This window comes from Rattus norvegicus, chromosome 1 (assembly GCF_036323735.1).
Source record: "Rattus norvegicus strain BN/NHsdMcwi chromosome 1, GRCr8, whole genome shotgun sequence".
NCBI classification, from domain to species: domain Eukaryota; kingdom Metazoa; phylum Chordata; class Mammalia; order Rodentia; family Muridae; genus Rattus; species Rattus norvegicus.
Genome location: NC_086019.1, coordinates 268,360,265 through 268,375,554, shown reverse-complemented (window position 1 = coordinate 268,375,554; position 15,290 = coordinate 268,360,265). Strand labels below are relative to the sequence as shown.

Sequence of the window (15,290 nt, the reverse complement as noted above, 5' to 3'; positions counted from 1 at the left end):
TTGAATTCACACAGGTGGCACCATCCATGGGCTAGGCAGTGAGACAGAGGCTCTACTAGAATCCAGTCCTTTAGACTTCTCCGCTTGGCGATGTTAGTAGCCCAGGCTGGAGTAGGTGTCAAATGCATCCATTCATGCAGTCATTCAGGGGAAACCAGTTACCTAGATACACTTTGACTCATCAGGGGAGGCTGGGGCCACTTGGGAAGATTTTAACTCCCCTCAAAGTACAAATGCCAAGGACCAAGGTCAATTTTTTTTTCTTCCTGTCACCAAAAGAATAGTGAAATCATCAGTTCTTTCATATTTTTAAAATGGTGTCTTTCAGGCAGACAGGGACGCTGATTGAACTAAGAACAATGGAGATGACCTTTCCTCTTGTTGAAGGACAAGTGTGGCCAGGTTTCTGAGGGACCTCAATGCTGAACTTGGCCCTCATGTAGGTTGTTTCCCAAGCCTCAGTAGCTCAAATAGCAGATTACCACAGTCCAGGTCCTAACCCTGTACAAAACCAAGGTGGGGGAAGCCTGCGGGCTCACATCTGTCACAGAGACACCAGAACCCTCGGGGGTTTTGTTGTTGTTGTTGTTGTTTGTTTGTTTGTTTGTTTGTTTGTTTTTTAGCAAGGTAGCGAAACCTCTCTTTGGCAAACAAACAGCATGAGGGTTTTGTAGGTGTGCAGGAGCCGGTTCTGCATCAGTTTGAAGGCGATGAACAGGATCTCCATGCCCACGATGATGTAGATGGAGAAGAAGAGGAAGAAGTGAGGGTGCACTAACACGATGTCCCCGAACCCAATGGTGGTCAGTGTCACAAAGCAGAAGTAGAAGGCATCCTCGAAGCCTAGGTCGGTCTCCCAGAAGGGCAGGATAGCAGCTGCACAGGAGATGTACGCGAAGATGACCAGCGCGATGACGGGGAGAGGGATGTCCAGCCTCTCCACTTGCTGGCCCACTTCATCCAGATTGCTAAGAATAGAACAGGACAGCCGCCCCAGCACCAGCTCGGGACACGAGTTGCTCCTCTCGACCGGCCGCATGGGTGGTTGTAGCTCGTTCTGTTTCTCTCGAGCAACCAATCTCTCAAACAGCTCCACATTGCAGCTAGGAGATGCAGGCTCCCTGCTGGGCTGTGGGTCTAGGAGCTCGTCTGCACCAGCATCAATGACAATCTGAGGGATGGCTTCATCTGCGGGTTTGCTGTCAGTCTGCTTCCGGCATAGCAGAAGGGGGCGCCACTTGGAGATATCTCGGGGGAGGCAAAGGAGAGCCTGGAACCGGCTGTAAGCCCTAGATAAGATGGCGGCCAGGATGTCCCCGATGTCTGTGAGGACCAGGAACATTAAAGGGATTCCAAAGAGTGCATATAGCATGCACAGGAACTTACCCAGCCTGGTGACGGGGTACATGTGGCCATAACCTGAGAAACAAGACAGCCTGGTGTTGGTATCCATTTCCCATCATGCACCAGAGGTTCGAAAGAAATCTGCCATTTCTTCTCTTTAACATGAAACTTTACACAACAAAAATATTTCTCCTGGGTGAGGTGCATAACCATGGGGAAAGTTGGTGCTTAGCAAGCATAAGGCTGCGAGTTTAATCCCCGTGCTGAAAATAAATGTATGTATGAATAAATCATCTACCATGTGTGTGGCATGTGTTTTGACAGAGGGGCAATGTGATGGTTTGTATATGCTTGGCCCAGGAAGTGGCGCTATTAGGAGGTGTGGCCTTGTTGTAGTAGGTGTGGGTTTTAGATCCTTATCCTTGCTGGCTGTAAGTCAGCCTTCAGATGAAGATGTAGAACTCTCAGCTCTTCCTGCACCATGCCTGCCTGGAAACTACCATGCTCCCACCTTGATGATAACGGACTGAACCTCCGAACCTGTAAGCCAGCTCCAATTAAACGTTTTTAAGAGAGTTGCCTTGGTTATGGTGTCTACTCATGGCAGTAAAACCCTAAGACAGGCAGATAAGAAAGAAGAGAGGTAGCTAATATCCAGACTGAAAATGTCTTTGGCAGGGGACATTCTGGGGACAAAGTAATTGTCCTCCATTTACTGGGGCTATTTTGATGTGTTCCCCTGAGGCTGGGCTCTGCTCATCCAGAGGAGGCGCAGATGTGAAGTCACAGTTCTCACTGCATTTTTTATCCTCCCAAAGTTCTGGCTTCTAAGAAGCCACCGTTGCCCTTTTTCTAGTGTGTCTGGACCTCTTGGTATATTTGCTTTTCTATAGCAAGCATTTATTACATGCCAGTGGTGTAGACAGCAGTGAGCATTGCATTAAGGAACAATGGGAAGAAGCCAAAGTTACAACCATGTTGTCAGAGCTGCGAAGATTCAGGTGAGAGAGCTGCCCATGAGTGACAGGGAGGTTGTCAGCATGCAGCGCTCACACAGAACCTGGAAGACCTCCGTTTGACTGCTTACACGTTTTTTTGCACTTCAGCTTAGAGGTGGGACAGTCCTTCTTTTAAGCGACTAGCTGGGAAGATCCCCCCAGGCTGGGACCTGTGACACTGTAGGCTAGTCTATGTGATGCCCTGAGAGCGAACATCCACTTGGTGAACACCTGTTGTGGGTAGTGAGTAGCCAGCTTTCCCAGAGAGTTGTTCTCACCATTTACAAAGGGGGAAACTGAGGCAAGGGGCAATGAAGTGGATCAGCCCAGTGTGCATGTCTGATAAATAGTGCGATTCAAGAGTCTAGTCTACAAGGCTCTTCAGGCCTCAGCAGTGCTTGGAGTCTTGGGACAGAAATCCCGTCCATCGAGACCTGACTGACCAGGGCCCACCAGGGTCTGTTTTTCTGACACTTCTATGCCACTCTCCCTACTGCAGGAGACAGGAGCTGGAGCAGGGCCAGCAGCCCCTCAGAATGGGCAACCGGAGCTTTTATAGCTATGGACAAGCAGAGAAAAAACTCTGTGGTGGGTACTTGTGCTTAATCTTTGACTAATATTAGAAAAATGTACCCATCGTGCAAATTAAATTGAAGGTGATTCTTTGAAGGCTGAATACCGGTCTCCTCTCTGCTTATGCTGGCTCCCTGTTGGAAATTTGGCCTCCCAAGTGCAGACTGTGGGATGCCCACCTCACCAGGGTCCTAGGGAGGGAGAGAATGGAGCCAGGACAACCTCCCTGTCACATGTGGTTCTCAAAAGTTCTCATCAGACCCCTTTCATCTGTCTCTGAGCATCAAATTCTTCCAGGCCAGGGGCTGGGCAGGGGCCATGTGGTATCAGGGTTCGTTAACTTGTGTGTTCATTCATCTAGCAAGTAGTTACTACATGCTTAGTGGATTCCTGCCTGAGGACACATGAGCATTTACAGGGTCCGATCTCGCTGAGCCTCTGGTTCAGGGGAAGCCAATGTCAATCAAATACCCACCAAAGTGACTGTTACTGTTTTAATTGAGGCCCAGGCTCAGAAGGAATAGAGCAACTATTATAAACGGGATTGAAACAAAGGCTTGCATTTTGGATTTAGGCTCAGGGAAAATTTCTTGGGGAGGTGATTGGAACAGAGATGGAAAGGGGAACTACCCTGATTTACTTTGACACTGACCAAAACCATTATGAGAGGAAAGGAGTTGTGTGGTTTACAGGTTACGGCCCATTGCTGAGGAAAGCCAGAGCAGAAACTTGAGGCAGGAACTTAGAGGCAGAAACTGAAGCAGAGTTGATGGGAAACCCTTCTTACTGGCTTGTTCTCCTGCCCATGTTCAGCTCCTTTCTTACACAGGCCAGACTGTGAGGATCATGCTGGGCTGGGCCCACCGCACACACATCCAAGGTGTTACCGGGAGCTGAAACCCAGCCTGCTGTGGTGCACTCACCAAGCCGTGCGCTCAGGACTCTGTCTCCCTAGAGAGGTTTCTAAATTTTAACCCAAGTGTCTCCAGAGCAAAGCTGTCTTATATAAGGAATCAAAAACAGGCCAGTGTGACGATTGAACAAGAATGGCCCTGTTAGGCTCACATGGTTAATGTTTGCTCACCAGGAAATGGAGTTTTTGATAGGAATAGAAGGATTAGGTGTGGCCTTGTTGGAAGGGTGGGCCACTAGGGGTAGGCTTTCAGGTTTCAAAAGCCCAAGTCAGGCCCAGACACACACGAGCTCGTATGTGCACATACATACACTCTCTCTCCCCCCTCCCCCTCCCCCCCTCCCCCTCCCCTTCCGCTCCCCTTCCCCCCCCTCTCTCTGGTGTGCCTGTCTCTCCCTCTTCTTCTTTCTCTTTCCCTCTCCCTTCCTTCCCTCCTCTCTCTTCCTGTTGCCGAGGATCCTAATGTAGAAAGAACTCTCAGCCACTTATCCAGCACCATGTCTGCCTGTATGCTGCCATGCTCCCACCATAATAATGGACTGAAACTGTAAGCACACCCTCAATTAAACGCTTTCTTTTCCTTTTTATTTTTTTAAAGAGTTGCCTTCATATGGTGTCTCTTCACAGCAATAGAACAGGGTCTAGGACAGCCAGTGTGGCTACCAGACATTGATCAGAGGGAGAGTAGTGGGGTGACTGGAGAAAGAAGAGGGATCTAAGGACTTAAAGAAGGTATACCAGCTGGGCGATGGTGGCAGCGGCACACACCTTTAATCCCAGCACTTAGGAGGCAGAGGGAGATAAAACTCTATGAGTTCAAGGCCAGCCTTGTCTACATATCGAGTTCCAGGACAGCCAGGCTTGCACAGAGAGATACTGTCTTGGAAAAAAGGTGGAGGGGGATAACTTGGAGTCTAAGACAGATACTAGGAATTAGAACCCAGAGCCATCATATCTGAATCCTCTCAAATACGCTGATTTTTGAGTGAGCTCCCACACAGAGAAGTTTGGCAGAGCTAAGGGACACAGAGGAGCAAGTGGTTGAAGTGAGGGCCACCTTACTCCAATTCATGGGCTCTGTGACCTGAGCCAAGACATTTTCTAAATTGCTGCCTAGATTTCCTTGGGTGCAAAATCGAAAGGCAGCACTTAATCCCCAAGGAACTGGAGCAAGGCCTGGAATCCCCATTATGTGGAAGGCTGAGGCAGAAGGATAGGAAGTTCAAAGCTGACTCTGAGCCTGGAGCATCAGTAAAGACTCTATGCCCAAGCTTCAGGTGGGCCCCTCAGAGCCATCACAGGCTTAAGGATGTCACAGGCTATGAACAAGTCCTCTACATAAGAAACACCTCACTTTCCAGATAGGGCACAAGCTTCATGTTCTCATGCACTTCAGGAAGCTAACAGCAGGCTCTTTAGAAGTCTCTGCCTCCCCTCCAAAGCTTCTAAAGTCAGGGCATGGAGTTAAATTTATTTCCGTTTAAAGAATCAAATCTAATATTGCTCGCACAGTCTGTAAAGTGCTTTTTAGGATCAAAACCCCCTGCACAGCAGAACTTCTGGCCATCTCCATTACTGACCAAGTTTAATGGACAATAAACAGACAAGGCATACGACCTCTGGCAGGGCCACATAGCTGCATCCCACAAGAGCCTGAACCTTTCACCTGAAGACTTTATCCAGGAACATGTCCAACCCCAGGTGGGCTTCCTAAGACCCTCTGAGTGAGATGTGTTTACAGTCCAGAAGATCTGCAGCATTCCAGAAAAGGACCCTGGGAGAAAGGTCTCTGAGGGCACACAGCACCATGTGGGGAATGGGCTATCTGCCCCAATTACCGAATGCTGAAACGCAGAACGGGAAACTATCGCTTCCTATAATGCATCCGTTATTCCAATACCATCACTCCGTTGCACTTAGCCTGCCAAGTATTTAATAGCCCAAGCATTTCTCTTCCTGATTCCAGGGGGGCTGAGCCAGGTGAGAAGGGACCAGCCTCATACCTACCGGGTGTCTCTTTGGAAGCATTAGGGCCAGGTGTCTTTCAGGTGAGTTGAAGAGGCAGGGCTGCAGAAGCATTGCAGAGGGACTGTTGTACCCAGCGGCGGTCACAGGCAGTACCAACACACCCCACCATCCTCTTTCAGGGTACTTTTGGGCACAGGCTTCTCTAATTGACTCCCACAATAGGGAGTGGTTTGATGTTCCTGAGATTTAAACCAAGCTAATGTATTTCAACTACACCAGGGATTTGAGGCCTTGACTCCCATTAGAGACACCTGAAAAACTCATACTGCTGCCTGGGCCTGGATACTAATAGGTCTGGGGCAGGGCTCATGGGGCCTTATGGGAGATAGGGAGGAGGTTAGGATATGCAGCTGGGCTAAAGGCCCTGTGTGGACAATGTCTCCAATGTTAGTGTGTCTCAGCCGGGGCGGGGATGTGGCTTAGCTGGTAGAGTGCTTGTCTAGCATACACAAAGCTCTGTGTAAGCATTGTGGCACATGCCTGTAGTCACAGCACTTGGGAGGTGGAGGCAAGAAGATGAGGAACTCAAGGTTCTTCAAAGGTGGTTCTAGAAAGGCTGACTGGTTAAGACCAGAAGTTGTCAACTTGTGGGTTGCGACCCATTTTGGGGTAGAAAGACCCTTTCACAGGGGCCGCCTAAGACCGTTGGAAAACAGGGACATTTGCATTGATCCGTAACAGTAGCGAAATTAAAGTTACAAAGTAGCAATGAAAGTAATTTTGTGGTCGGGGAATCAACACAATGAGGAACTGTGTTAAAGAGTCACAGCGCTAGAAGGTTGAGAACTTCTGGGACAAGGAAGACACTGCAGATGCCATACCTGGTGGCGCTGAATGTTAATCTGCATTCCTCACATACTCCTCAGTTGTGCGGACTCAAGTGTCCAACATGCCTTGATCTGTTACACTAGGCTGGTGGTCCTCAGCAGACTCCATCTGGGAAAGCCTGGAGACAGCTTGGGGGCAGTGTGAACCGTGTTCTGTGTCTAACAGGTAGAGGTCAGAGATGGTGCATAGCTTCCTACAAGGAATGGGCTCCTACAAGTTCTTGAAGGAGAGTAAGAAGACAACCGAAGCGTGTTCTCTCAGCCCCCTGCTTCTCCCCAGTATCTTACTCAAGATGGCTTCTCCCCTGTCCCACAATTCCTTCATACTGGTCTCTAGACTTAGCTTAGGGCTTCGGATGGTTAATCTCAGTTGTCACTGTTTCCAGATCACCATGGAAACAAACTTCTGAGCATGGTTGAGGGATTTCCTAGACTGGGTTTAAGGGAAGATCCACCATAAATTCACCGAGCTGGGCTTCCTTACCAAACAGAGGAAGCAAGTTAAATAGCGGCTTTCACTGTTCTCTGCTTCCTGACTAGATGGCATGTGGCCCTCTGCCTCATGCTCCTGCTGAAACAACATCCCCACCAGGAGAGACTTCACCTTCTACCTGTGAGCCAAAACCCTTCCTTCGCTGAGCAGCTCTTGTCTGGTATTTCGTCTCAGCAACAGAAGAAGCAGCTAAGAGAGGGATTGATCACTGCCCTGCCTGCCCTAGCCATCCTGAGGACAGGAACAGTCATGGGACCCACTCGTGGGGTTAGCGATAATGAATAACAATAACGGAGATGATCGATCACTTGGCCCTTGCTGTGCCTTGGTTCCTGTGCTTTTCTACCTGTTACCTACATCACCCACCCTGCCTGTCTGTCACACAACCAGACCCATGGCTGCAAGAGCCCTTTTGGAGCTTGTGAGGTGCACGAGGCATGGAGACAGAAGCTGAGGTCTCAGTAAGCAGCCGTTCTCCCTGGTCCTTCTTAAACTGCCCTCCCCCACTTAGGAGTAGATCCATTGGATATTGGTCACCCAGTGAGCTCATCTCACTGGCCATTTGGGAGATGGACAGAGATAAATGGGAAGCCTCTAGAAAAAGATCTCTGCTGTTGATAGGGAACCCAGGGAAGGAAGGGAATAGTTAGCCCTTTTCAAATTACGTGTGTTTATGTCTAGAAGTGATGTGGACCCTGTGGGCCTTGTGGGACCCCACTGAGCAAGAGGTGAAGGAAGCCTGATATTTAGTGCCCCGGGAGCTGCACGTTTGCCCTGAACTCTATGTGCTTTCCACCAGCCTCTCCCTGGTGCATGGGCGGGGGCAGTGGGATGACATAATTTTCTTGCCCACAGTTGAGTCAGGTGGTCAGGCAGCTGCTGAAATTACTGTGGCTGAACACTGACATATGGTCTCAACCTACCCTCCCAAGTGCCCTAGAGATAAGTCTGGCGGGGCTGTAGGGCATCTATGAGTCCCCGTATCAGGCTCAGAGGGCCACATCTCTTTAGAGGATACCCAGCTCTGAGTCTTGGTGGCCAGGCTCTGAAATCCACAGCTGACCACTACAGTCTGCCACCCTGGGACATGAGGGGTAGAACTCAATAGCATTTCTGTGTCTCCTGGTGGCCCAACCCTCCTCGGATGGGGACCTGCTCCTCTGAAGGACAAGGGCATCAAGCCTTTGGCCTTGAAAGGGGAAGGACTAAGCAAAGTGCCATGCTCTTGATGAGAACTCTGACTGACCCAAGAGCTCCTGGTTTGGCCTTCCCAGCAGGCCTATCTGCTAAATGGCCAGATGGAAGGCTGTGTAACTTGGAACCTGCCCTCATTGCTAGAGTCCTCTCAGAGCTGATCTATCACATAGAGTCCAAGTTTCTCCCACAACCCTGGAGGCTAGCTCTATAGAAAGACCCGAGGACTCTTCTCCTAGAGGAACTTCTCCATAAAGGGGCTACTATGGTTGGGGTTTTACAGGGATCATTTCTCCTTCCCGGAAGCTCCCTGTCTTTGATCTGTCAGACTCCAACTCACAGGTCATGTCTACAAGAAGCCCTCACCCTGCCCAAGACAAGCCAAGGCCTGTCCCATCTGTGTCACCTGCCCCTTTCTCGACTGTTCCTCTGTGTGTTTCTTAATGGGTTAGTGACCCGTGGGTTGTTCTCTATTGTCCCTGTATGACATCAGACAGGCTTCCCAGGGAAGGAACACTCAACCTGTTCCTATGTGCTGGGGAGACAAGTGGGTTACAGGGAGAGAAAGCAGAGTGGACTCAAGTGTACATGAGCTGTGTGACTGAGCCTCAGTTCCTCCCTCTGGAGTATGGGGATAACTGTACCTGTCTGGTTTGGGCATGAGAAGAACTATATGCATGAAGAAGTTAGGGCTGGGGATGGAGTTCAGTGGTGCAGGACTTGTCTCGCCTGAGCAAGCCATGGGCTTGAACACACACACACACACACACACACACACACAGGAACAAGGACATATTAATTGCAGTCATGGATTTGTGGGACAACCGGAAGAAAGAGGTGTGATGCAGGAAAGACCACGCCTACATCCCATGTCCTCTGTCACTCAGGATCCAGGCCTTTGTGTGACCCCTGAGAGGAGTGTGTATGGCTTTGAGGGCTCTCAGAGTCCGTCTTTAAATGAGTGGCTGTTTATAGCACTTTTTCCAGGGCAGGCAGTCTATTTTCAAGCCCCCGCCCCTCCCTGGTTCTAAAGGAGCCTCCTCTGAATGACTGTCACATGACTTTCACACGAGGAATCTTTTATTATCCTGGGAACACCCAAGTCAAGTGCAAAGACCAGCTATGGCCAGCTCTGTCCTCTCTGGGATGTCTGCCCTTCCTCGGGCCACCGTGTGCTCTGGGCTCCATAGACAGAGGTTCAGGAATCGAAGTTAACTTGTGCATAAGCACAGCTTCCCGAGCAGAAGACAGAGGGCTGAAGCACCTCACAGACCTACAAGGTCAGCCCCCTCCCTCCTTGAGGGAACAGTAGTAGACCAAGTCTTAAAGTAGTAGACCAAGTCCCACTCGGCCTGTGACTGGGATTGCTGGGCTCAGAATGTGGAGCGCAGATCACCCCATTCTGCTGGCGCCACTGTGAGAACCAGACATGGACATGGCCTGGGTTGTGTATTAAATTTTGCAGCCACAGAAAGCACATTATAATGCTTGGACACTCAGCTTCATTCCATACCCACACCACACCCTCTGGCCACTCCCCACGAGTCACCTGCCACCCGGATGCCAAGGGTCTGGAGCCCACTCTCCAGTCCCAGCCCTCAGCCCAGCTCCAAGCCCACATTCACAGCAGCCCTGGGCATCCAGCCCCTATCCTCTCTACTCTCCCAGCCTGCCCATCCTAGCCATAAAGGCCAGAAACCCCGATACTAGCCTGAAGTCTCTACCCCATGTTCCAAATCTTCCTCTAGGCAGCCTTCCTACCCTCCAATCACAGCTGTTGTCCTGACTTAGATCACTATTGCCCACATGGGCTTTTGAAGAAGCTTCCTGTGACCAGTTTCTCTCCTGGTCCTGTGCTGAAGCTGCAGGGGGTCTCTGGGAGGCTGGGCTACCAACTATTTCCCTGCTGGAAATTGACTGCACAGGCCCCTGTCCTAAGGATGAGAAGCCTTTTCAGCCCCATGACCTGGCTTCAATCTCTGTCTCTCCCTCTCCCTCTTCCTCTCCCTCTTCCCCCCTCCTTCCTCTCTTTACTCCTAATCGTGACATACCTCCTTATAGCACCAGGTATTCTCTCTCTCTCTCTCTCTCTCTCTCTCTCTCTCTCTCTCTCTCTCTCTCTCTCTCTTTCTCCCTCCCTCCCACCCTCCTCTCTTTACTCCTGACATACCTCCTTATAGCACCAGGTATTTCGTTTGTTCTCAGGCCTTCGATTGCACTGTGTGATTGCACCAGAATGTCCTCATCACCCGACCACCTCACCTCTCTGCCTTTCCATCCAGGAACCCCAGCAGACTCAGCAGACTGTCACCCCTAAGAGGCCTTTAAACCATTCTCATGGTTGGATGCCCCCGCCCAAGGCTGATACAGCTGCCCCTGTTCTCTACTGTCAGGGCCCCTTGAGCACATCACTGTCATGCACAAATCCTGCGTGATCACCTGTGAGCATGTCAAACTTGCCCAGGAGCTTGTGGAGTGAAGCCATGTCTGCCCTCTTCCCAGCTGATCTAGACATGCAAGGTGAGCCAACTGCTTCATGCATGAGCACTCGGTCAACGGTACAAGAAGGACCACAGTCTGGCCTGTACCTTGCTCACCAGGGCCCTTGCCCAGGCATGGGGCTGCAGCCACTGAAGAGGGAAGAATGCCATCTTCTGATGTGTCCCCCACCTTGAGACAAGCAGCAACCCCCCTTCCCCCCTTGCAGCTACACTCCTTATACCCCTAGCCTAGGAGAAGCTCCCGAAACCACTCTTCCTTGTATTAGATGCCTCAACATACCTGCTAGAACATGCCCCATGTCTCTCCCAGGCAAGCTGTTATTTGCAGCAGGACACTTACCCACTGTGCTGAACACTGTGCAGCAGAAGAAAAGAGCACTCAAGAAGGACCAGTCCTCAGGCGCCTTGAACCACTGGGGCTTGAGCTGCTGTAGATGCTCACACAGGTCTTTCCTGCTACCTTCAACCACTGGGGAAAGACCACAGTGATGAAAGGACTGTCTGCTCAGACAATCCCATCCAGTGAGAGGACCAGGGACAGCATCCCCATCCCACCCCATTGTTCCCAGCAACACTGCAGTGTGGACATCAAAGCTGTCCCTGCAAATGCTTCCATGGCTTAGATCCAATTGCTGGTGCCTATGGAGACTGAGAGGGCTGATAGTTCCATGGGAGCCTGGCTGTGAGCTCAGCAGTCTTAGGGGTTTCCTTCCTTCCTTCCTTCCTTCCTTCCTTCCTTCCTTCCTTCTTCCTTTCCTTCCTCCTTCCTTTCTTCTTCCTTTCCTTCCTCCTTCCTTCCTTCTTTCCTTTCTTCCTCCTTCCTTCCTCCTTCCTTCCTTCTTTCCTTTCTTCCTCCTTCCTTCCTCCTTCCTTCCTTCTTTCCTTTCTTCCTCCTTCCTTCCTCCTTCCTTTCTCCTTCTTTCCTCCTTGCTCCTTCTTTCTCTCCTTTTTCCTTCTTTCCTTCCTTCCTTCTTCCTTTCCTTCCTCCTTCCTTCCTTCCTCCTTTCCTTCCTCCTTCCTTTCTTCCTCCTTCCTTCCTCCTTCCTTCCTTCTTTCCTTTCTTCCTCCTTCCTTCCTCCCTCCTTCCTTCCTTCTTTCCTTTCTTCCTCCTTCCTTCCTCCCTCCTTCCTCCTTCCTTCCTTCTTTCCTTTCTTCCTCCTTCCTTCCTCCCTCCTTCCTTCCTCCCTCCTTCCTTCCTTCCTCCTTCCTTCCTTCCTCCTTCCTTCCTCCTTCCTTCCTTCTTTCCTTTCTTCTTCCTTCCTCCTTCCTTCCTTCTTTCCTTTCTTCCTCCTTCCTTCCTCCTTTCTTTCTCCTTCCTTCCTCCTTCCTCCTTCTTTCTCTCCTTCTTCCTTCTTTCCTTCCTTCCTTCTTTCCTTTCTTCCTCCTTCCTTCTTTCCTTTCTTTCTCCTTCCTTCCTTCCTTCCTTCCTTCCTTCCTTCTTCCACAGTCCTAAACTATTTTTTTTTTGAGACAAAAAGAGGGCCCAGGCTGACCCCAATGCTAAAACAACCAAAGATATCCTTGGGTTTCTAATCTTCCTGACTCCACCTCCCAAATGTTGGGATTACAGGCATGGGCCATCACACTGGTTTATGTGGCACTGGGGCTTTATGCATGCTAGCCCCAACTGACTAAGCTACAGCCTCAACCCCTTGAAGGATCTCTTAGTGTTTGAAGCATTTCTCTCACGTTTTACTTTATTTGTTTTGTTACTGTTTGGATCTTTGGAGTTTTGTTGCTGTTGTTGTTTTTTGAGACAGGTTCTTGCTATGCACCATTGGCTGACCTAGAATTTGCTATGTAGGGCAGGCTGGCTTCAGATGGTACCAATCCTCCCATCTTTGCCTGGTGGGTGCCCAGATTACAGTCATGTACCACCAAGTCCATCCTTCTTTATTTGTTTTCAAGAGGAATAAAAGCCTCTGCTCTCTCTCTTATAGAATTTTAAACCAGAAGCAAAGGGCTTTCAGGAAGGCCGACTGTGGTAAGACGCCCTGGCTCCTGCAGTACACAGAGCCACCAGCTTGATGAGCTCACGGAGCTCCCAGCTCAGCCTACGGCTGTCTCTTGGGATGGAAAGCCTTGGTCCCTGGGCTCAGATCATGGCACAGAGCCTGGCCCACAGCAGAAGCCACTACTCGTTTTAATTGAATGGCACCAGCCTGGGAATCTGGCATCTAGACTCACCTAAACTACTTAAAGCTCTAGACAAAAGGCTAATTTCTGAGCCTCAGTTTCCCCATTTGCCAAGCAGTGTGGCCTGGTGGTAAGAAGTTCAGACTCTACAGTGCCTGGGATAGAATGTCTCATTGGCTTGTATGTGAACTCCGAAAGTCATGTGACCTTCCTGGGGCTCCATCAAAAGGGAGAGAATTCTTATCCAAGGTAAGGGTGCCTGGGGAGGGTTAATGAGGGAATGCTCTAACTAACACTTATCAGCCCTTGACTCCTCAACGCTCCGTGACTGCAGACTCTGCTGCCGTGAGTCCAGGGTTCCTTTACAAATGAGATTTCCTGTCCAGCCTCAGGGATCCTGATTGTGTGGATCTGGGAGAAAGCCCGGATGTGTGTGCTTTAAACAGATCCCCTGGGTGAATCTGAGGCGGGGGCTGGTTCAGGGAGCTTTGAACTTGATGGAGACAGGAGTGTTAGGACAGCCGCAAGTGTCCCAACAGCATATGAAGCATCTCCCTGGCCACTTAGTAGAAGAGTCACTAGGACAAACATGCAAGAAAAGGCACCCTCCCCGGAGTGGGATTCTGCTTCCCTGGACTAGCTCTCACTAAGTCCCAGACGACAAGGCTCCCAAACCATGTCCCTGGGGAGTACCAGCATGCAAAAGTCGTGCAGGACTGTGAGTGGAGGGAAGTCCTAACCGTCTTCTCCTGTTTCTTTTTTTTAACTTATCTCTTATTCTATTTTATTTTCCCTTGCTCTGATGATTATCTTTCATCTCTGCTCTTCTCGTGCTCTGTGATTATAACTTTGCAGGACCCAACCAAGGGATGAAATACAGAGGGACAGGCACTAAGGATGCCTGTTGAGCATCTTCAGCCTTGCAGAGACCTAGAGCGTCCATCTCTGTTTCAAAGGGGTTCTTACTATTGGCAGGTCTCGGAAGGTGGGTCCCCCTTCTCTCTGGTAGACTATGGTCCTGCTGCCAGAGATCTCACACACTAAGTTAAACCAACAACCTGGCCATCACCAGTCCCAACCCCTGACCATACCCACAACAAGCCTTCTACAAACTGAAATAGGAATCAACTTTGTTCATCCTGGGGAATCCAAGCCCAGTTTGGATGGTTCTTTGAAACCTCAAAGGGATTTCGTTGCACCACTGATCCCGCCCACCCCACCAAATCTCCAGTGACTAACCCTCTCCTAAGCCCCAGGGGTCGGGTGGGGCTGATGGGAGCCTGAGGCCCAGAGCAACTGCTTATGGCTTTGTCTCTCTTCACTGATCCCCTGGGTGGACATCTGTCCATCTCTCCTCTGCTCAGAGAACAGAAGTGAGACTCAGGGAAATCATTTGCCTAGATTCTCTCAGGAGTGAGAATGTTACTGACAAAAAGCAGCCTCCTACCAGGGCATCTCTGAGACAGTAACTGCTCCTTGGCACCTACCTGTCAGGTTGCATTTCAGGATGTTGCACAGCTTGTCCAGGAACTTCTTCAACTCAGGGTTCTCCTCTGCTTCTGGGTCAGGGCGGCCCTCGACAGCGGAGAAGAGAGCAGCACCCACCAGCGCATAGGTTACCAGGCAGCAAAGGAAGCAGAGGCCGGGCAGAAGCTTGCCCAGGGCCTCAGGACAGCATCCTCTGGCCTTCCCCGGGGCCTCAGGGCAGCATCCGCTGGCCTTCCCCAGGGCCTCGGGACAGCGTCTTCTAGCTTCAGGTGGCTCCTCAGCCTCCATCCTCTTGATGCATCTGAGGATAGGATGGGAGGAATGTGTAGAGGAGACTGGAGCATTCAGTCTGGGAGAGGAAGGTGGGAGTGGCCGGAGAATGGCCAGGCTCCAGCCTTAAGTGGATGGTGCGTGAGCTTCCCAGAGGACTCAGAAGCAGCCGGAACCCATCATGTTGGGCTCATCCAAACAACTGGGATGGCGCCCCTGTTAGCGCCCCAAATTGCTATTGATCCTCCTGACCAGCGCCAGAGTTTCTGGCGGGGGCTTTGGGAGGACCTCAGAGATTGTTTTGTACTTTGCTCTGTCTTTCCCGTTCTGAAACTGCAGCTTCGGCTGCCAGGTACCAAATTTGGCATTCAGTATTTAGTGAAATGACCGTCCTTTCCGAACACTGTTCAGGCACCTCTTAACCGGGCATACCTGGAATATTGGACAACAGGAGTAAGAGCAAAGCATAGGCCCACTGTTTCCAAAATGCTGGAACCTGTCTGGGGCTCTCACTGACCTGGAACT

General features: G+C 50.5%; 1 protein-coding gene across 2 annotated transcripts; it reads right to left on the bottom strand.

Annotated features, from left to right (window-relative positions):
* Nucleotides 1-542: 542 nt before the first annotated feature.
* On the bottom strand, nucleotides 543-14,817 carry Kcnk18 (potassium two pore domain channel subfamily K member 18). Of its 2 annotated transcripts, NM_001003820.2 has the most exons (3): nucleotides 14,495-14,817; nucleotides 11,212-11,340; nucleotides 543-1,419 (listed from the first exon to the last, which is right to left on the bottom strand). In NM_001003820.2, the coding sequence occupies exons 1-3, from the start codon at nucleotides 14,781-14,783 to the stop codon at nucleotides 620-622; spliced, it is 1,218 nt and encodes a 405-aa protein (NP_001003820.1). In that variant the 5' UTR covers nucleotides 14,784-14,817; the 3' UTR covers nucleotides 543-619. The 2 variants fall into 2 exon arrangements, with proteins under 2 accessions (NP_001003820.1, NP_001128384.1); NM_001134912.2 differs by lacking the exon at nucleotides 11,212-11,340.
* Between the last annotated feature and the right edge of the window lie 473 nt (nucleotides 14,818-15,290).